Source organism: Fukomys damarensis, unplaced genomic scaffold (genome assembly GCF_012274545.1).
Source record: "Fukomys damarensis isolate Sample0158 unplaced genomic scaffold, DMR_v1.0_HiC HiC_scaffold_7, whole genome shotgun sequence".
Classification (NCBI taxonomy): Eukaryota; Metazoa; Chordata; class Mammalia; order Rodentia; family Bathyergidae; genus Fukomys; species Fukomys damarensis.
The window spans coordinates 27,125,122-27,146,746 of NW_022900919.1; the positions used below are offsets into that span (position 1 = coordinate 27,125,122).

At 41.3% G+C, this 21,625-nt stretch overlaps 1 protein-coding gene across 5 annotated transcripts in view; it reads right to left on the minus strand.

The window, feature by feature from the left end:
• The window catches only part of Kiz (kizuna centrosomal protein), a 95,681-nt gene that overhangs the window by 31,007 nt on the left and 43,049 nt on the right, over positions 1 to 21,625 (minus strand). For all 5 annotated transcript variants that reach the window (XM_010634201.3, XM_010634204.3, XM_010634202.3 and 2 more), the window contains one exon: positions 2,789 to 2,882. In XM_010634201.3, the coding sequence (XP_010632503.1) occupies positions 2,789 to 2,882 (94 nt within the window). The remainder of the gene's footprint in view (positions 1 to 2,788; positions 2,883 to 21,625) is intronic.

Genomic DNA, 21,625 nt, shown 5'->3' on the forward strand with positions numbered 1-21,625 from the left:
AAAAAACAAAGAAAAGAATAATATCCAGACAACAGCAAAGTTCTGTTGCTGTTGTGGTACCTGGCACCATTTTTTCTATTAGCCGCTTAATCATCATCTGGAAAGAGAACATTCTAGAGTAATATCATTGAATGTAGCTCTGATAAAGCACAGTCCCTACTATGTATCATAAAGCAGGTACTAGATATTTTACATTCATAGAGGTAAGATACAGTACCGTCCTACATCAGTAATACTAGATTCAGTTTTGGTTTGAAATTTACTTTGTCTGCAAATAAGACTGCTACCCCTGAGGCCCAACAAAGCAAATCAAACAGGCAAGGCAAGAAATTAAAAGGAGAATGTGAAAAAGTAAAAAGAGTCAACAAAAGCCCAATAACATGTCAATAATAAGTCAGTACATATCAGTTATAACCAGCAATGTCAATAGCCTCAACTCACCAATCAAGAGAAACAGACTGGCAAAATGGAATAAGAAGCAAAATCCAACAATATGTTGTATACAAGAAACACACCTAGTGCAAAAAGAAGTCCATAGACGGAAAGTGAAAAGATAGAAAACAATTCTCCATGTGACAGGAGTTTGCTTTCATTTTTAAGTATTGATTTTGCCATTAGTAATGGTAATTTCTACTACTGTCACTAAAGTGAGATCATGATAATTTAAAAATCTACTGGTGGAGGCAGCATATCCTTTGACTCATTAGTTATTCATTGGGCAGCTCTCCTCATATTATTTGAGAAATTATGAGTTGTTTGTTGTTGTTTGGAACTTGGAACATGTTTTCTGAATTATACCTTAAGGGAAAAAAAGATGATCAGGTAGCAAATGGCAGTCAACCAACATTTATTTACTCCTTCACATGACTGAGATGTGGTGTACTTAGGATGAACAAGAATAGAAAAGAATGTTACAAAATAGTGCTAAAGAAAACAGACAATAAAATCTGAAACAATGTCCTTCTTAAGATCTACATTACTCTACAAAGATGCAACAGATCTAAAAAAAATTTTTTTTACAGGTTCTTTCTTCTTAGAAGCACATTATTTGAAAATGGTCCTGTATCTTCAACACAACACAAATGATGGATTGTTTCAGTCACACATAACGCAACAAAATGAAAATATTCAGAAGAATCAGCACAAGCCTATCTTTGGGGGCTGGAATCTGCGAGAGGAACTGGGGAGTAGAATCTATGTCTTCAATAATTCCTTTCTTCCACTCTGCATACGCCTTCTCCTGGTAACAGGAAGTACTATGATGAGAACTGTGCTGAATGTGGGCTGCTATGCTTCCCTTGGGCATTCACCCACTGTTTCTTCTGTACAGCATGTTTGAACGCTTCTCTTGCACCAGCTAGCACCTCAATTAGGCTGCCCCTTCTTCCTTGCCCAATCTATGCCTGGGCTACCTCCTCCCAAACCACATAGATGACATTTCCTAAGGATTACAGAACTCACATTCAGTAGCTTTCCAAAACATGCTAGACGAAACAGTGTTTCCAGCCCAGAGCCAGCATGCTGCCCAGAAAGGCCCAAGACTACCTCTAGGCTTTCCTACCAACTGAACTCAAACTCATCCTGTTGCCTCAAGCATGGCTCTGTTGCCCGGATATGCACTGTTTCCCAGCCTGCTCTCTGGCTCTTAACTTCCCATCCCTGTTTCCCCAGTGGCCCCCCACCTCTTACCCTGTCAAATGTCCATGTCCAAGGGCCCCTCAAACATTCCTGTGCTGCCTCCACCTGAACACCTGCCTTACTGCTTCTTCTAGTGGCCCGGCCCCCTCTGAGGACCTGTGTTCTTTTATTACAACCATCCTGCTGTGTCATCCCCAAGATTATTGTTAAGTGGTTCCAGGAGGCATGGTGAGTACAAAAATGACAAGTACCAAACAAATTGTTTTGGCTGGAATGGGAAGGAAGTCTTGAGCCAATTGTTATCCACAAATTCTAACTTGTGTGTCAAGTACTAAACAAAGGACAAGTACCAAAACTGTTACATCAAAATGCGTTGAGTACCAAGTTAATGAGTTTTAAAGAAGCTGAGTACCAAGAATTTCTTTCCCTCAAACATATCTGGGCTAGTATTTGTGTAGGCAGTGTATCAGGCAATGATATGATTCCTGTTCAAAAGTGGAGCTGGAGAGGACACCAGTGGAGGTGGAGAGGAGATCTTCCACTGCTACTGACAATGGTGGCACATATGAGACAGCAACTAGCCCACCCTGTGAGATATATACAAGAGACTTTACGGGTAAAGCCTCAGAGGCAGTCCTGAATCCATGATTGTCTGAATGACCCAGTGGCCCCTGAAGAGCCCCCTTTCCTGTGATCCACATGAGAAAGGGTGGACATGCTCTGAGAAGAATCAGGGGTAATGGATGGAAATATATTTGCTGAGATAACATGAATGACCTTATAGTATTTTGCAGTACTGTATGGAGTGGACAGAAAACCATATACTTCCAAGCTTCCCAGAAAATGCCATGGTAGGTTCATTCAATCAGGTCACTGCTGGGACCTGAATTAACATCATGTCAAGATTCCCACACAAAACATTAGGCAAAAGGCCTAAGATCAGAAAGTAAGAAACACACCAATCAATCCCAAACTCTTATTACTTTTCTCATCATTTTTTCAAATATGTTAATCTTTCTTGAAATACTACTTTCTCAACTGAATAACTTATGTAATCTTTAAATATATTCTTTAAAAAAATAAAAATGCCTTACCTTTGACCCCTGGTCCACACTTTGGACTGAGAACACAACAGAGCTGAGCCACCTACCTCTTGGTGGAAAGACTGGCTGAGTTCTTTCGGGCTGGCAACAGGATGACCAGATGATGTGCTTAAAAAGCCCGGGTCTGCTGCCTGTTCAGATCTGTGAGACAGGAATGGATGTGCCACACGTTTACAGTACTAAATGACTTACAACAGTCCCACATTTCTAAAGGACTTAACAGCCAAGTTGGAATAAGAAAGCTTATCCAGAGAAGTCTGCAACCTACCATATTCTGGACTAAAGAAAATTTGAGCCCAAATATAATTTTTTAAGCTTTTAGGTAATTTTTGGATAAAAATTTCATTACTAAATGAGCAATCTTAGCTTTGGTTGCACACAGGACACCGTGGGGAGCTGACACTCCCTGAAGAGACTCATGGAATGCAGCCTGGTACTGGTGCATTCTCAAGATGCACAGTGAGTCTCAAGTGCAGCCATGCACCTGGGAAGCATGGTATGTGTGGTCAGCCTCCTGAACTTAAGAAAAAAATTACATCCTCATCTCAAATACGGCACTTGTATTACTTTTTTGCTACAACCTACCTACAATTTTAAAAAATTAAGATACTATCAGGAAAGAGTTAAAAAGTAAGTTTGGATTGCTGTGCAGACTCTGATATTTATTATGCCCAAAGGAACCATTTCCTGATTACAGAAAATGTACAAGATGAGCGTGGAACATTCACTGAACATGAAAAGAAAGAAGCTCTCCAGAATTACTGAATCCTATAAAATGGACTTGAGGCTTATCTTGAAGTGACTCCTAATGGTCAAAGATGGGACAGTTTGAGCAGCAAAATAACAACAATAATGATGATAACTGCAAGGGGCTAAAACAGCTAATTCATAAAAATTCATGAGTTCATTTAAAATGAATAATAAACCAACAAATGAAAACCTTTACATACAACCTTAAAAGGAAAGATACCTTATCACATACTATAACACGGATGAATCTTGATGATATTATGCTATGTGAAATAAGGCAAAGACAAAAAAGAAAATTCCACATGACTGGACACCAATGATGTGCCCAGAGTAGGAAATTTATGGAGACAGAAAGGGGAAGGGGACCTGAGGTAAAGAAGAAATAGAAAGATGTTAAATGAACAGAATTTCAGTTTTGTAAAATGAAAAGGTTTGGAAGATCCGCTGAACAATAATGTGAACATACTTAACATTAGTGAACTGCACAGTTAACAATGGTTAAGATGGTGGTGGCTGAGGCAGGAGAATCAAAAGTTTGAGTCCAGTCTGTGCAACTCAGTTTCTTCCCTGTCTCAAAATAAGAAATAAAAAAAGGGCTGTGGATGTAGCTCAGTGTGTTCAATCCCTAGTACCACTCCCACCACACACACACACACACACACGTTAAAATTGTAAATTTTATTATGTGTTTATTACAAAGACAAAATAATTTAAAATAAAACTTCTGGAAGCTATTAAGGCAAAAACATTTGGAAGCTATTCTGAAAAACTGGTCTGTCAAGGGATTAAATCAAGCATTTATCCTATGTAGTTCAAACAAAACAAAACAAAAACAAAAACTTGTATTTCAGAGTTACAAGTAACCGATGAGTAAAAATATTCCAGTAAGTGCAGAAGAATAGTCAAGCTGGGAAAGCCAGATTAATGAATGGATCTATGAAAAAAATGTGGAACACCTTACAAAGGAGGTACTGGTTTCCAAGGCATTAAATTATGGGCTGATCAGGAATCACACGCTGTTAGAGCAGATGCCAGCAGACATCAGCACCACTGTGACATTCTGCTGCCAAAAACCTGGCCCGGAACAGCACCATACTCCTGGACCTAACCATGAGGTTACAGTATCAAGCAAGAAAGAGAGGAACTGGTCAAGCAACATCACACAGATACAACCAGACAAATCCAGTACAGCAGTGCTCTGGTCAGGTGCTCCAATTCCTTCAACAAACCAATGGTAAGAAGAAATGAAGGGCAGGAATGCTATAAAACTAAAAGAGATTTTAGGAGACCCACTGACTCATTGTAATATGTAGACCTTATTTAGATCCTGATTCAAACAAAACAAATGTAAAAAGAAATGGATTAGGCATTAGATAAACTAATATCTAATTAGATAACAGTATCTAAATAATTCTGTAAAGATATCATACTGTCAGGGCTGGGGATTTAGCTCAACGGTTCGGTGGCCTGCCTTGCAAGTGCAAGGACCCAAGTTCAATCCCCGGTACCAAAAAAAAAAAAAAGATATCATATTGTCTTTATATGTTAGTGATACAAGTACTTGTAAGCAAAATTGTATGATATTTGATTTAAACTACCTAAGAAAAGTGTATGGGTTGAGGGAAAGAGATAAAACAAGAATGGCAAAATGTGAGCAGTTGGTAGGTCTGAGAGACAGGCACATGAGGCTTCAAAGGTTTGAAAATCTTCAAAATAAAAAAGAACTTGAAAGTAAAAGATTGAAAAAAGAGCATTAATGTTTGCCATTTTAAAACCTAGAATGAGAGATGGAGGATGGATAGACAGACACATACAGAAGGGCCATGAAACAACCATGGGGGAATCTTGTGGGCAATAGATGATCACGGTATGGTTCTTTTTGCTCTTATTCGTGTTTGACATTTTCCCAAGTGAAACGTTTGGAAGAGTTATGGGTCCAGCTAAGTGGTAGGGGACTTGTCTAGCATACAGATCCCCAGCAGCAAGAAAACAAAAGCAAACAACATTAAATGTTTTGGGGAAAAGTAAGTCTAGGTGCACTTCAGAATGTTCTTCAATAAATCTTAATTTCTATATTTGCCTGACCCAATTTTAGTTTTTCCCAAGATCTGAATAAGATGGATGTCACTGGAGTCCCTACCTTATTCAAAAGTTTCTAAGGATGATTCTAAGACTTCAACCCCCTTGATAAAAAGTCCTGTAGCAACCTGCCTTTCTTGCTTCCTACCATTCTACAGTGATGTCAAAACCAACACCCAGGTCCTATGTTCCAATGCTACATCCACTACTTGAAGTCTCACTAGATCTCTCTACAGGAAAATGCCCTGGCTGTTTCCCAGCAAATGCTAATCAATTTGGTGGGCTTATTTCTTTAGTCAATAAATAAATTGTGTTTCTAGCCAGGAAACACGTAGAGATTAAATGATTAAAATTAGTAAGGTGAATTAACTGATGAGAACAGTCTCTCTGGTGACTAATACATTTGATTTGCTGAAGAGACAGAGCCAAGGTGAGATTCTAGTTGAAATTACTCCCACCAATGGCAACTGCCTTGTGGGTCCTGGTGTGAGATCTACCTTAGGTTTGCTCTTAAGTACTGTATCTATTGCCCATAAAAGAGCAAAATCAATAGCGAAGAGTTTAGGAAGGTACTGCATTTACGATCTATGACTGTTGCTCAGCTAAGTCAAGACCCACGGAACAGAGCCCCAGCTTCTTTCAGACAGGGCTATCCTTGAACAGGGTTCCACCCACAGCTCTACGAAAACTCAACAAATCAGGACATCGGCAAAGGGGTAAAAGAATTTAAAGGAGCTTTTTTTCCCTTTTGTTACCTTTACCATTGGAAAACATTTAATATCAATACCACAGAAAAAACAGTTTGGTGTCAGGTAATTTATATACTCCTATAATTTAATATATAACAAAAGTACTTTAATCTATAAATAATTTCATATACCTGAAATGATTTCTATCAGAAACTACAATTTAAATATATCAGCATTTCCTAACTGCAACTGATTTACAACAGACTGATAGTTTAACCAATATTTTAAATCATACAAAATAATAAGTGTCCTAAATTCTGACCATAGGTAGAATAAAACATAGTTTTTACACACTGTATTCCAAACAATATGAAGCTGATTCAATTTTTCAGCCTGAGTATAAGACCATAATTATTTCTGAAAATAGCCACTAATAGAGACAATTAGTTGCACCTGGAAAAAATATGACAAACGATGAGTAGTCTTGTTTTTCATACATGATAAAACTACTTAATAAAGTATGTTTTCCTAAAAGCAATAATGAGCAAAACTTTTAATCAACTACCCAAATGACATGAATCATATTTTAGTAATTTATAATTGCTTAAAACAATGTCTTTCACCTAATAATAGCATGTTCTTCCTACGAAAGTCTCTGAACACTTAATCCTTGGTGTAACATAAATCAATAATGATGTCAGCGATGGGTTTCTTGTTTTTTCTAAGATGACCCATTTTGTGAACAGGAGCAGAAAAGTACTCAAATTATTTTCTAGGCAAGCGCAGACTTGGGGGCAGGGGTTCCACTGTACAGATAAGGTGAGCAGACAGCTGTGGCTGCCATGGTTGGGTCAGGGAAAGACAGAGGGCTGCTGTACCCACACATGCCTCTACTCCACAGGCTTTAAGGACTTCCTCACTTCCTCCAGTCTGCACCTCTAACCCCAGCCAGGCTTAGAATTCTATGTCATCAGAGTCATTAACTACTGAAGAGCAAAACAGACCACTGCCCTGAGCCAGGGCTTCGACAGTGGCTTATCAAATTGGCTGGTTGACTGCTTCCTTCAGGGAGAGCCACAGAGCAACAAGGACCATTTCTAGAAGTTCCAGCAAGAACCCTGATGCTGAGGGGTGTAGCAGGTACTGGTACAAGGGCGGCGGTGGGGGTGGGGGGGAAGGCTGGTGATTAAACTACATTCATAGAATCCAGGTCTCAATCACTTCTTCGCCTTCTGGGTAAGATCAAGTGTAGAACCCGTGTCTCAAAACCTGGGTGCTTGTCTCTCAGAGGCCACAAACACTTGGCACTTTTTGCCAGGGTAGAACACAAACCAGTAACAGTGCGATTACAAAGATCAACATCTCTGGTGACTTCATATACATCAATTGTCATTGTAACAGAGCACAGTGCTGAGTGTAGACACCATTTCTGACTTCATTATCTGGCTTTAAAAAATGACTGTGGTAAAGAAATGATATAAAAAACCCCAGATCACTAATTTAAAAGTTTGTGCTGAAGAAGGATAATTTCTAATGGGAGGCTGATCTCTACATTAACTGTAGATCAACAGCATGTAAAATGCTACCTTCCATCATGGAGGTTAATACTCTATTATGAATGGTGAGAGACCATTGATCATTAGTGGAACAGATATAGACATCTCATCTTATCACCCACAGTCTTGGTCAGGCAGCCAAGAGTCTCACAACCAATCATTCAGGACAACAAATTGGTTTACACTGAGAACTGCAAATGCATATATGCTTTTGAGTTACACACCAAAACTGTGACTTATCCCAAACAGTACATAAGCAGACAACATTAAGAAAGAAATGGGAGATTGTTTAAAGAGCTTTGTAACACAAAGTCAACCAATGACTGAGGCAGCTCAGGAAGACTCTTGCCCCCGCCTCATAAAGGGACAGCTTAATACCGCAGTTTTGATTCTGCATGACAAAAAATGTGGGAGAAGTTGAGACGCTTCTGACTAAAAAGGGCATTTGCAGCATCCTCCAGGGTTCAGAGATCATCAGTGCAGATGAAAAAGGTAATGTAAAATGGATTAACCCTTAGGGTATGGTGGCACACACCTATAATCTCAGCACCCTGAGAAGCTATATGATCTCATGTTCAAACCTAGTAAGACCACATTTTAAAAAGATTTTTTTCAGCTTTAATTGAGTTTATTGGTACATTTTAGGGATACAGTACAGTTACATTCATTGTTGGGATCTTGTACCTCCACATGACAAGTCTTGATTCTCATTTTTTCCATTTACCCCTGCCCTCCCTTCACCCCCCCCTCCCCTCCCCATCTACAAATACTTTATATAAAGACAGAGAATATAGCTCGGTGCAAAAGGCTTGGGTTCCATCCCTAGTACTACATAACTTAAATGAATAAACAAATAAGGAACCACCTAAGCCAGTGAATCTGCTTGTGTTAAGATCTCAGTTCAAAGACTGGTCCTGACTCCTACATACCTTACAGTAGGACCAAACTAAATACCAGCTAAATTCTACTCTAAAGGAAGACAATGACCCTCCCTGCTTACATCACCCAACACAAAAGGTGGATGGATGCTAAGGGTGTAAGCTGAGCAGACTTGGAGCTTCATACTCCGCCAGGCAAGGTCCCATCAGACGAGCTTTCTCAGGGAAGTGTCTCCTATGGCAATGGTTTGCTTCCTGTTAGTTAAGTCAGGTAGCTATATTTAGTAAAATGCATGCCTCAGAAAGTTCCAGTAAGGACACAAATGCATCTGTGCAACAAGAACTCAGCACCTACCAGGCCTCAGCACTGGACAAACCACTATACACTCTGCATGGTTAGGATTCTGTGAAATAACTCAATGATTCAGATGCCACAAAGCTTTTGAGGCCACAATGAGAAACTCAGGCTACCTATATATGGATGGAGGGTGTGAACTGATTTCTGATGAGCCTTGGCCCACATGTACCAGCTACCCTGGAAACCGCTAGCCCTCTCCTGCCCCAGCTTTGTGGTCACTTAAGACACAGTATGGATTGGTGATTCTCAAACTGGAGAGAGCAGAGACTCCTCAGGGCTCTTGGACACCCAGATGCTTGACCCCACCCTCAGAGTCCCTGAGTTAGGAGGTCTGCAAGGGGTTTGGAATGGATCCAGAGTGGGTCTCGAGTAGTGTCTGGAGTGGGTTTAAGAAAATGTTGTTTCTAGAAAGCTGCTAAATCTTGTTAGTGCCACTGAGCCCAGACTGGGGATACACATCTAAGGTGACCTTGGAAATCTGAGAACCTATCTGGGCCTGGACCTGCCACCAAGGACCTCCTCTGGCTGATGGCTCTGCTGAACCTAGTCCAGGATGCTTACTGAGATAGATTAACACACCAAAGGCTACTGACCCTGTCTCTCCCCACTCAAGTCAGTGTAAGCACAACCCATGTCTTCCAAACAGCACTACTAGTAGGCAGGCCAGCAGATGAATCCACCTAACAATGAGAAAAGAAACAAATATTGTATATTTACAAAAAGACAGATGGGATGGTCCACGAAAAAAGTTAAACTGACCACTCCAAGTGTCTACCCTTTTGCCTCATCATAACTCTTTTTGATTTGGAAGCACTGAGAATAAGAACAGTCCAAGCACAGCAGCAATTTCATGCCAGTGATAGGGACCATTTTTTATTGCTATCACCCCCAGCTAAGAGTCTGGAAAGCTGGGGAAGGACAGCTGCTCTGAAAGCCTCAAGGTCTTCTTCTCCAGGAATGTCACTGTGATTACAGAGCCTATAAAATAAAACAGGTGCTGCCGGAGATGTTTATTTAAGCACAGAGCACCAGCTTCGAGGATCTACACTGGTTCTTTCTTCCTGGTTTATTGAAATATATATGTAATATAATCTAGACATAAAAATACAGCAAGTATACTGTCTCTGAATGAAGATATAAAATGAGGCAGTTTTAAAACTTGCTTGTGTATTTGTGGCAGTTTTAAATCCACCTGAGGGAGTAGCTTTTAACCCCTTGATGACTTTAGTGATGCTCCAATCCATAGCTATGCAATCTTACTCCACTTCTCACATAATGATGGGAGTCTGGTAATCTTACAGCAGAAAGGCTAATTTTATATTGTCAATCATAACAAATGTAGATCTCTATGACTCATATGAAATCTACTTAAATTGTCACTACTAAGAAATTGAAAACTTCTGGCTGAAGTATAGGTTATGTCCTCTATTTCTAAATGCAAAGAAATATTGATTATTTTTCTAATCAGATCCTATCACAGCAATACTTTATTTATTCTAAGAACAAGTGGGTGTGGGAATGGGACAGATGTCTACTAAGTGGGAGAACCTAAGAATGTGGCCACTGTTCTAGGTTAGACTATGCCACTGTGTCACAACAGTCTCTGAGCAGATTGGGTCGCGACTACCTTTAAAGAAATGTCTGTTTGAGAGGCTATGTAGCTGTGGGAGAAGATATGAGAGACAAAACAGTGTTTCTACTTAGAAGCCCTAATCACATTCACTACTGAGAATATTCAACACATTATCCCCAAAGAAAATGAAGATAGTATGCAAAGCAATACATTAATTTGCAAAGTCCTTCTCTTTGGTAATAGGAGTATAGTTGGGTAAGTCCCTGAGTCTCTTTGCTGGCCAATGCCAGATACCCCAGGAGGGAGGAGTCAATCTACCGGAAGGCACGGAACTGTAGCCTCTGCCTAACCCTACTCCCCGCTTCAGCTGAAGCACGTCTCTGAATGAAAGGAAATACAAATGGACCCACCAAATTCCAGCCCTGCTCTGGCTCTGGTCCTCCTTCCTGATGCTCCAACTTCTTCCAAGTCTCAAGCTTTTACGCTGGTCTCCTAGTCTTTGTGGCCCTTCACCTTTCACCCTGCAGCTCTGCTGCTCTAACCCTTCCAGGCTCCAGGCCTGTCTGGCTAGTTGGAGGCGTGTCTGTCTAGGCACAGTCTGGACCTGATTCTTCCCTCCTTCATGCAGTATCAGGCATGTGGCCAGCAAACACACTCAGGAACTTCCCCACCTGAGGTCCTAGTTAACAATGAGAAAGACTTTGCAAATTCTGTAAACAATCTTTATGGTCTTCCTGCCACTCAATTCCCAGGAACACCTGCTCAGAAAAAGAGGTAGATAACTCCTAGAAGGAAGACATCCACTCAGCAGTAGGGAGAATACATAATCACAGTAAAAGGCCTCTGACAGGCCCTCAGCCTATCAGGAACCAGGAAGTGGTAGAGAGGAACTAAGGGAGGAACTTCAGCCAGCGAAGTTTTAGACTGGGGCAAGAGGGATAAGGGCAGATGGCAGATGATGCTAAGGAGTGGCACGGGCAGCAGAAATGGCAGGGTAAGAGGGGTGTGTGGAGTAGTAGGGGAGACAAGTTTGCTAGGTAGGTTTGGGGCTGCTAGTAACAGGGTGGTCATGAAATTAAATTCATGGAAAACTTTGCAAAGAACACACCTCCTGGCTTTCTGAGCTGTTAGTGGTTTCTAGAAAGCAGTGAGTTTGAGAAGGCCTGCACAGACAAAAGTTGGTGAGCAAGCCTGGGACATGGGGACACTGAGCTTGGCAAGAGCAGAATGGCTCACTTGTGGTGACACAGGAAGCACAAAGAGCTGCCACCAAGCCCAGGGCTGCTACCCAGGTGGGCTGGGTTGGGGCTGCAGAGCCAGGGGCAAGAGTACACTCCACCAAACACCAGCTACCCTTGGCTGCTACTGTGAGACGTGTCCCAAAAGGTTAGATTTTCCCAGCTTTTAAGAGAAGCTAAGAATTTACAACCCAAAGGTTTATTTTTATGTGGTATATCCCAATTTTCAAAATATGGCAACTAATTCAAAAGAGTAAACACTGCAGTAACTACTAGGAGCCTTCTGTGGCCCAGGACATGGCTGGAGTGTCCCACTCAAACAGCCTTTCATCCCCCTTCCTGGTTGGGCTGGACATCTGGTGGGCTCAAGCAGCTCTACATTCTCTACAGAGTGGACACTGCATAGGAGCTGGCAGGCTGGCAATCATGCTGGAGTGGGGATACAGTAGGCATAGCCCACTAGGAGGGTGCATTTCATCTCTGCCAGTCTTATAAATGGTGCTAAGAGAAGGAAGACTGACTTTAGCAGCTTCGTCACTGTTTTGAAATTCTCCACAGAAAACATACCTGTTTACTGCCTACATCTGCACCCCCCACCACCCCTCACCACCAGGGCAGGTCAGTGCTCAGGATGCCTGATTGTCACTGCAAGACAAACACCCAGTTCACCCTTTTTCTCTTCCAGTGCAATTGCTCCGATGTCAAGCTTACTTGAACCAGATCCTCTCCTCTTGGGAGGTAGCCGGTAGGTAATTCAGGAATAAGCCACATCCAAGCCACCACGGGAAAGGCACAATGCAATCAACCTGCATTCCCAACCCTGTGCCAAATGAACCCTGCTTAGAAATTCACTCTCTGCCTATCTCACAGGCCTAGCCCCATCTTCCTTGCAGTCTTACTCCTAGAGCCTGGCTTTCCGTCCTCCAAGCCCACTATTCCTCTCCTCGCCCTGCACTGCTGCAATCCATTGAGGCCATGATGGACACAAAGGGAGGGCTTTGTGCAGGGTGAGACAGGTTCCCAATGTTCTCCATAAGGGAGCTCTGGGAAGCTTCACTGTTTTCTCACACCAAACTCCTTTGGTCTGTGGCTCTATGTTTTTGTTTGTTTCTGGTTTTTTGTTTTGTTTTGTTTAAACAAAGAAACAAAATAAACTTGCTGATCAAAGTGATATACTAAAAACACTCCTTTCAGGTGTAAATCAAAGGTGAGCTTTCCGAATGTCTTTTCCTCTTTTGTTTTCTCTTGGCACCTGTGCATAGAAATATAAAAGCAAAATGAACAGACCTCGGGCCGGGGATCTAGCTCAGTGGTTCCGGCACCTGCTTCGAAAGCACAAGGACCCAAGTTCATTACCTGGTACCACAAAAACGAACAAACAAACAAACAAAAACAAAGAAACAAAATGAACAGACTTCCTTATTTATGATTTCCTTTTTTTATTTTTGAGTTGAGGTCTCCCTATGTAGTCCAAGGTGGACTTGAATTCATGGCAATCTTCCTGCCTCAGCCTTCTGGTGCTGGAATTACAGGCAAGTACCACCATATTCAGCTAATTATACTAATTTTAAAATCATAATAATTATTTTTTACCTCTGTGAGGTTGAACTAGCAAATCCAGTCACTGTCTGAAAACTTTTCAAAGTTAGAAAACAAAAAATAATGTGATTGAGATTGCTTCCTGCCTCAGCCCACCTGCCCTGGAACACCACAGGTCCACGACTCCCAGACGGTATTGTAATTTCCTGGGCGGGGGGCTCCTTAGTCCCACACCTCCAGTCCTCTGAACAATCCCTGAAAGGATGGTATTATAAACAATGTGTCTACCTCCCTCGGTTGGATACATCTGTTCTACCCGAAACTTGCAGACCTCAATGTGCTCCTAGATGACATTTTCCATCCTGTCCACTCAGAGCAACCAACACAATTTTTTGCTCCCCATACAATAGCACTGATTCTGTGGCTAGCACAGTGCCCAGTAGTGAGTTAATGAACAAGGCTTATCAAGGAAAGTGGCTATAATTAGTGCTGAAATTAATGTCCCAAATTTTCTATTTCTGTTTCAATCAAGCATCCTACCAATTTTCATTTTTGCTAATAAGCAGTCAAGTCACAACCCTTCTTTCCCCATACTTGCATCCTCCTAGTTTCCTCTGCTGTCCTTGCCCTGCAGCAGCTCACATTTGCATACTATGTTTAGAATTCACAGCAACCAGAACTCTGCATTTGAAGCTCTGACACGCAGTTCCAGCTTTATTCCAATGAAAAGACAGTTGCTTCTACTGTCTGTCTTTGGGCCAATCTAAACGACAGAAGGCTCTGAGCTTTAAACTGCGAATACACGGTACAGAAAAGATTGCTTTTAAAACTACCACCTTATCAAGTTCAGGCTTTTTTTAATATTTAATTCTCCCCCCCAAATTTGCAGATTACAATGAACAACATTTAAAGTCCTCCCAAGATTCGTGAAGGTCCTGAGGTTTAAACACATGTAGCAGAGTGCTTCCATGTACCAGACCATGAGGACTACAACTGCTATAAAATACAACTTTTGAACCAAAGCCAACTGTTGTCCATCAAAAGCATGGATACTAACTCAATCTGTGTGGCCTACTGGTCACTGAAGCCATTTAGCACCTTTACCAGTTAGAGAAAGCCTGTAGGGACCTCCTACCCACAGGTACATAATACAACAGAGACCACAGAGGGGTCTGTAAAGTGCTACCTCCATGAGGATGCAAATTAAGATTTAAACAGTGCAACAATGGGTGGGAGCTAATCCTTTTACAGAGGTGTAAATAGCCACTGAGAACTGAATTCTGGACTGCTAGCTTTTGTTAAGTAGCACTGCAAACAAATTTCACCCAAGAGCAATACCAGCCTACAACTCTGCTCATTACTGATAAAACAGTTTCATAAAGCCAGCGCAACTTGTTTGTTTTCATATCAAATTTCCTGGCCATAAATCCAAGCATGCAAACATAAATTGCATCAAGAATTAGCGCCCTGGGAAAATAAACTGGATGTGACTATCTCAAGCCTGACCCCCGATGGGTGGAACAGCTGTAGCAGAGGCCACAGCGAAGTTTGTATATAGCGTTTTGTTTGCCACACAAAACGGTTGTAGAAAGGACAAACACATACATGTTAAACAGTATTTTTCTTTTAAGGGGCTGTCTTACAAAACCTATGTTTTGGTGGATACCGTGGGGCGGGGGGCATTGTGCAGCCCCCTGGGTGGTCCCTTCCAGGGGTCCACTTGAAGGGAGCACAATGCCCCAAAGGAGGGGAGGAGGCACTATGACACAAAGGCCAGTAGCACAGGGCGGTCTGTGGCAGGCTGTGGACCAGAGGTCAGCAAACAAGGCTGCTTCTCTTTACCCAGGAAACAAGGGCTCCTTCTCTCTACCTGGAAACAGTGTGATTAAGCTGACAGCTTGAATTATGGGCTACATTTTGTTGCGTACCATCCGTCTGTGCTGAGGTCCTCTTTATTGTAGCAGAGAAGCACAAGCAAAACACTGGCCTCTCCCAGCTTTGGCCTCCAAACAGACTTCATCATTCTGTTCCATTTTTACTTTCAGAACTAGCCCCTCCCATGCCACTTTAAAAAAAAAAAAGTTTCTTAATGAGGAGTTGAAAGGCCTGGGAGAATTTATAATAGATGCTTCCCTCCACCCTTCAACAGACATAACCAGCCGGAACTTGTCACACGTTGGAAGCAGCAGGAATCATTAGTGATGGCTGAGACATCCTGTAAGGATCAATAAGTGGTCTCAGTCTGTTCTCTTTTGATAAATCTCTAGGGACCTCACACTTAATCCACAGGTTGACAAATATCCACTTGGCCAGGAGGGTGAAGACTTGAAAATTTTACTTGTGCTTCCTGGGTTTCTTTTAAATCAGCACCAACATGTTGGTAGAGGGGAGCAGTCATTTGGGTGCTGCTGGCTGAATTCTCCAACTGAGATGTATAAATGAATCTCCAGTCTGGACAGAGCCTAGAGTGACCTGGCTTTGACCATCTGCTGAAAAAAGATTGTGTGGAGTGTAAATGTCTCATTATCATACAACTTTATGCCTTCCCCAAACATAATATAATCAGACCCTGTCTTTAGAAAAGTTAAAACATACCCTAGGCATACTAATTTTTACATTCATTAGACAGTATTCTATCAGTTCTATAATTAAACTCTAGAAGGTGCTTGTAGTAAAAAAGCATCTGATACTGCCAACGTAGAATCATCTTTACTGGGGCTTAATGACCAATGTAGGAATATAAAGCATCAGACTGTCCTGTGTCATTACAGGTCTGTCTATACATACAGAAACACATGTATGCATGTGTGGGGGGGTGAAGAGATAAGGAGGCTCTGACTGGGATGACAAGGGTTAGACTTTGAATGGATGCAGGGAGAAAGGAAGCCAGTGGATGTGGGACAATGGGTGGTGAGATAGTGAATGGTAGGTGGTGGGATGCTGGATGGTGGGATAGTGAATGGTGGATGGCGAGGTGGTGGGATGGCAGGACAGTGGGATGCATGGTGGGTGGTAGGATGGAGGGACAGTGGGTGGTGGATAGTGCGACAGTGGGATGGTAGTACAGTGAGGCTGTGGGATGGTGGGATGCTGCAAAGGCTTACCAAGGGCTCAGGAAAGATCCCAGACCCTCAAATAAGCTGCTCCAGGACCAGTAAGTTTCCAGAGGACAATTAACAAATAAGTGGGAATGGGACCCAGTGTACAGACATCTTGTCTTGAATGATGCCATGTGGGCAGGGTAGAGTCCCTCATGTTCTGACTCTGCCCAAGTCCACCCCTGGATAATAATGAAATGCAAGTGGCAATACCTAGGGCAGATGCCTCCCTAAGGATGAAATGCCTGGCTGTTCACATTTGACTCCTGCTGTCCAAGTGTGGTAGAAATCAAATACAGGGCTGCTGAAAAGATTAGGCTGGTTAATGGCTGGCCCTCCAAAGAGTCAATACTGTATTAAAGTGAAGAAACTGAATGGACTTACTAGTCAAATGTCAAAGACAAAAACAAAGAAAACAAGGAAGTAGACAATAAACCATTACAAATGAATAAATACATGAATGACGATGGTAGACAGAATGCATGGAAGAAAATGACCAAAGCTCCGAGGGGTCACGCAGGAACTAGGTGAAAGGGCTCCCTGTATCAGTGTTGGAGTTCAGGGATGTCAGACAAGTACCTCCTCCTTCTGATTAGGTGCACTTTTCAAAACAGCAGGCACCAATTCTAAGTAGGACTATGTTCAGCAAAGTCTGCCTAATACACAGGCCAGCTGATCAGGAAGGAATGCTCTTCATCTGGTTCTCTAATCCAGTTCACTTATCTTCCAGTAAGTAAACTATAGCAGGTACCAAAGTTTTAGTAGAATGATTTTGAAAAAATTCTCAAAATTGCAAAAATTCATTTTCCTATACATGTGGGAAAGACTACTTTGCTCAATTGTAATTCTACTGCAAGACTATATTTAAGAATCACTGTAATAAAAAAAAACAGAAGGGCCAGGGATTTAGCTCAGTGGTTCGGTGGCCTGCCTTGCAAGCGCAAGGACCCAAGTTCAACCCTCGGTACCAAAAAAAAAAAAAGAAAATAGATTCTACAACCAACCTATGTCCCTAGCACCCAAAAGATGGTCCTGAGGGCTCTTTATTTCTCAAAGACCCATCTCCAAACACTATTACCGAGGGTGAGGACTCAGGTCAAGGTAGCCCTGCCACTGCCACTCTGCTCAGGGCTTTGGGAAGAGCCCAACCAAAAAATGACTAAGAAAGAAAAGAAAGCATTGAGTCTTTCAGGACAAAGCAAAAGAAGTACCAACGAACTATAGAGCCTGTGGACTTCCAGATGTGAGACATAACAATCATGCTTCTTATTTAAGGCAGATTGGAAGTGTTCTTGATATTTATAGCCAACAGCATCCTGTTACATCAAGGTAATTTACAGATGAATGTTCAAAAGGCCGAAAAGCTAAGACTGGAAAAAGAACTGAGAGAGACTTTTCAGTAATTCAAATTTACAAGATATGATCAAAAGCATGGTGAATGTTTAAATTAAAAGAAATGTATTACCATAAAAGACGCATTGCCATGAATCGCCCTCAAAATCCTCCCCCTCACTTCAAATATGGCTTTCTCATCACTCCTGCCACTTTCTGAAGCAGCTCTGAAGTCCTCTTTCCTGACAGTCTTTAGTTGCACTGTCCTAGCTGCCTCAATGTCCTCCTGAACGGATTCAAAACACTGACCTTTCATGGTCATTTTTGACTTTGAGGAAAGGCCAGGAGTTCACAAAGTACAGATCAGGTGACTAAGGTGGGTGAGGACACCATGTCATGTTTTTACAAGCCTCCATTTCTGTTGGATGACACTCAGCAGCAGCATTCACTGTACTTTTGATCAGACCTTATAAAGACACAAGCAAGGACTTCCAGAACTGCTTCAAAAAGTGACAAGAACAATGGGACAAGTGTCTAAGTGACGGGGAGAATTTGTGGGGTCTTTTACCAAAATAAATTTCCTAAGTTTAAGCATTCACTATATATTTCAATCATACCTTGTTTCTTTGAAAGAATTGAAGAGGCTCTTAAAATGACAAATGTACATCCTGCTCTGGCTCATTGTTTCCCCATTCTTCTACATGACGTTTCTTCACTGTCTTGTCTTCTTTTGTTTTGTTTTAAATAGGAGTCAAGACCAGAATCCTTGCTCTTGATGTGGCTTGGCCAGTAGAGAGCAGGGCCAGGCTGCTCAATGGATGGGCCTAGCCGTCAGGAGGACCTGTGCACACTCTGAAAGCATCCCGAGCCTGAAGTGTTGCCCCACGCTGGCACAGTGTGGCAAGTAGCTCCTAGATACAGGCCTTGCCTATTGTCTCCAGGCCTCTGCTCACAATGCAGCTTCTGCACTCCCCAACCTGCCATGGCTGATCACCTGCAAAGGCCAAACCAGCCATCCTGGCTGTTGTACTTATTACGTAACTAACTATATCATAAACCAAATTTAGCAGTATAAACAAACAACTAATAACTTTGCATAATGTTCATAGCTTCTGTGAGTCAGGAATTTGGACATGGACAGGGCATAGTATAGGTGGCTTGTCTCTTGCTCTGCAATGTCTGAGGCTTTAACTTGAACATCTGGGGAGGAGTGTGAAATGCATCTGGAACCTGGGCTCTGTGATTTCAGGCTCAGCTGGGATAAACGACTACAGCACCCATCCATGGCTTCTCCCTCAAGCTTACTGCTACTCAGGTTCATTTTCTTCAAATCTGCCCACGTCCTGCTCTGTCCTGTCCTATCTTATCTGGGGCTTGGAACAGTCAGAACCTGATTCCCACAGTCTCCTCCCTACTTTATGAAACCAGCAGTAAACCTGCTCCACTCAGAATCAACTTCACTAAGATCTCAACTGTGTTTTGCAGGAATTCTATTTTGCTACAGCCCTGGCAAGCCTTGGCATGACTGCAGGTTCTTTCTCCCCAACAGAGGCAGAAGTCCTCTATGTTCTCTCACTGGCCCCTGACCTCTATCTACCCTCCATCCTTCAGCCTTCCTCCCCTCCCTACTCTGCCATTGTTTGGCTCCAGAAGGAGGGCATGGGGCATCTTACCACCCTATTGCGATATTTCTCCAAAATGGTGTAATTTACTTCAAATCAAATAACAAAATGAATTCTAGAAAAATAGGGGCAGCAGAGTTGTCACTGTCATCTTCATTTTTAAGACTCTGTGCATTGTGGGTGGGAGCACCTAAGAGTGACCATCCAGGAGAGCAAACTGGAACCTCATAGGCTTTTGAGTTTGAAAATTAGCTTGAACACCTTAAACAAACACTGTTATTGTATTGTTCCTGCCACTTTCTGAGGCAGTTCTGGAAGTCCTTGTTCGTGTCTTTATGAGGTGTGATCTAATGCTGCCAAGTGCCATCCAACAGAAAAGCAGTAATAGCAGAAGATTTCACTATCCCACTTTCAACAACGGATAGGATAACTGCATATAAAGTCAACAAAGAAGACAAGGACTTGAACAACACCAGACCAAAATGGCCCTGTGGAGTTATACAGAACATATTGCTCAAAAGCAGCAGAGTGGGTATACATGTTTTCTCAAGTACATACAGAATAATCTCGGATAGATCCCATGTCAGGTCAGAAGATAAACCGTAACAAATTTGTGAAGGCTGAAATCATAACCAAGTATATTTCTGATAAAATGCAGTGAAACTAAAAATCACCAGCTGAAAGAAAACCGGAAAATTAAACTGTGTGGAAATTAATATGCTTTTGAACATATGAAATCAGGCACTTTCAGGGTGGCATGGCCAGACCAACCTAATCAATACAGAAGAAATCAAAAGGGAAATGAGAAAATATCTTGAGACTAATGAAAAAGAAAATATATCAAAATATACAGGATGCAGCAAAAACAGTATTAAAGGGAACTTTATAGTACTAAAAACCAAGTTTAAAAAGAAGGAATGCACAAAACAATAACCTAAACCCAAAGTTAATACACAGAAGGAAATAATAAAAATCAGAACAGAAGTAAATGATGTAAAGAATACAAAATACAAAAAAGTAATGAAACTAAGAGTAGTTTTTTAAAAAATTGACATTGTTATCTAGACTAAGAAAAGTGAGATGTCTGAGGTGATAGTTATGACAAATAACCTGCTATGACCACTATACTTTGTATACATGTATGAAGATATCATACCTGACTCCATAAATATTTGTATTATATGCCAATTAAAATGAAAATACCTTGGAATTATTAACAACTATTACATTCATAAAATATTTCAAATAAAATAATGATATTATACTTGAGAAAATGAAAAGTAAAATCAGAAATGAACAAGGAAACATTACAATAACAGAAATTTTAAAAAGACCACAAGAAACTACTATGACCCTATTATCTTTCCTTTATCTGTCTGTCTCAGAGTCCATTTATAGATTACTCATGTAAGACAAAAACATACAACCAAAACAGGATCTGAAGAAATATAAAGTCTCAACATAAAAATAGTGAGTAAGATTAAGAAGACTGAGTCAGCAATAAAAAACCCTTTATCCTTAAATGAAAGCCCAGGACAAGATGGCTTCACTGGTAACTTCTATCATACATTTAAATAAGTAACACTGATCCTTTTCAAATTCTTCTTAAAAATTAAAGGGAACCCTTTCAAGCTCATTTTATTAACTTAGCATTATCCTGATGCCAAAGCAAGACAAAGACACTGCAAAAGTAAAAACTATCAGTATCACCAGTGACTACAGACATAAAAATATCAGCAAAATACTAACAAACAAAATTCGAGGGCACATTAAAAAGCTCATATGCCTGGCCAAAGTGAGATTTATACCTAGCATACAAGAATGAATCAACATCCCCCGAAAAAAATCAAACAATGTGATATAAAACATTAACAGAATGAAGGATAAAATTCACACAATCATTTCTACAGAACCAGAAAAAGCATCTGACAAAACCCAACATCGTTTCATGATAAAAACTTTCAATAAAGTAAGACTGGAAGGAAATTACCTCACAATAATAAAGGTAATAAATGCAAAGTTCCAAAGTTGATGCCATACTCAGTGATGAAAAACTGAAAGCTTTCCTTTAAGATCAGAAACAAGAGGGGCTGGGGATTTAGCTCAGTGGTTCCGCCGTCTGCCTTGCAAGCACAAGGGCTCCGGTACAAAAAAAAAAAAAAAAAAAAAAAA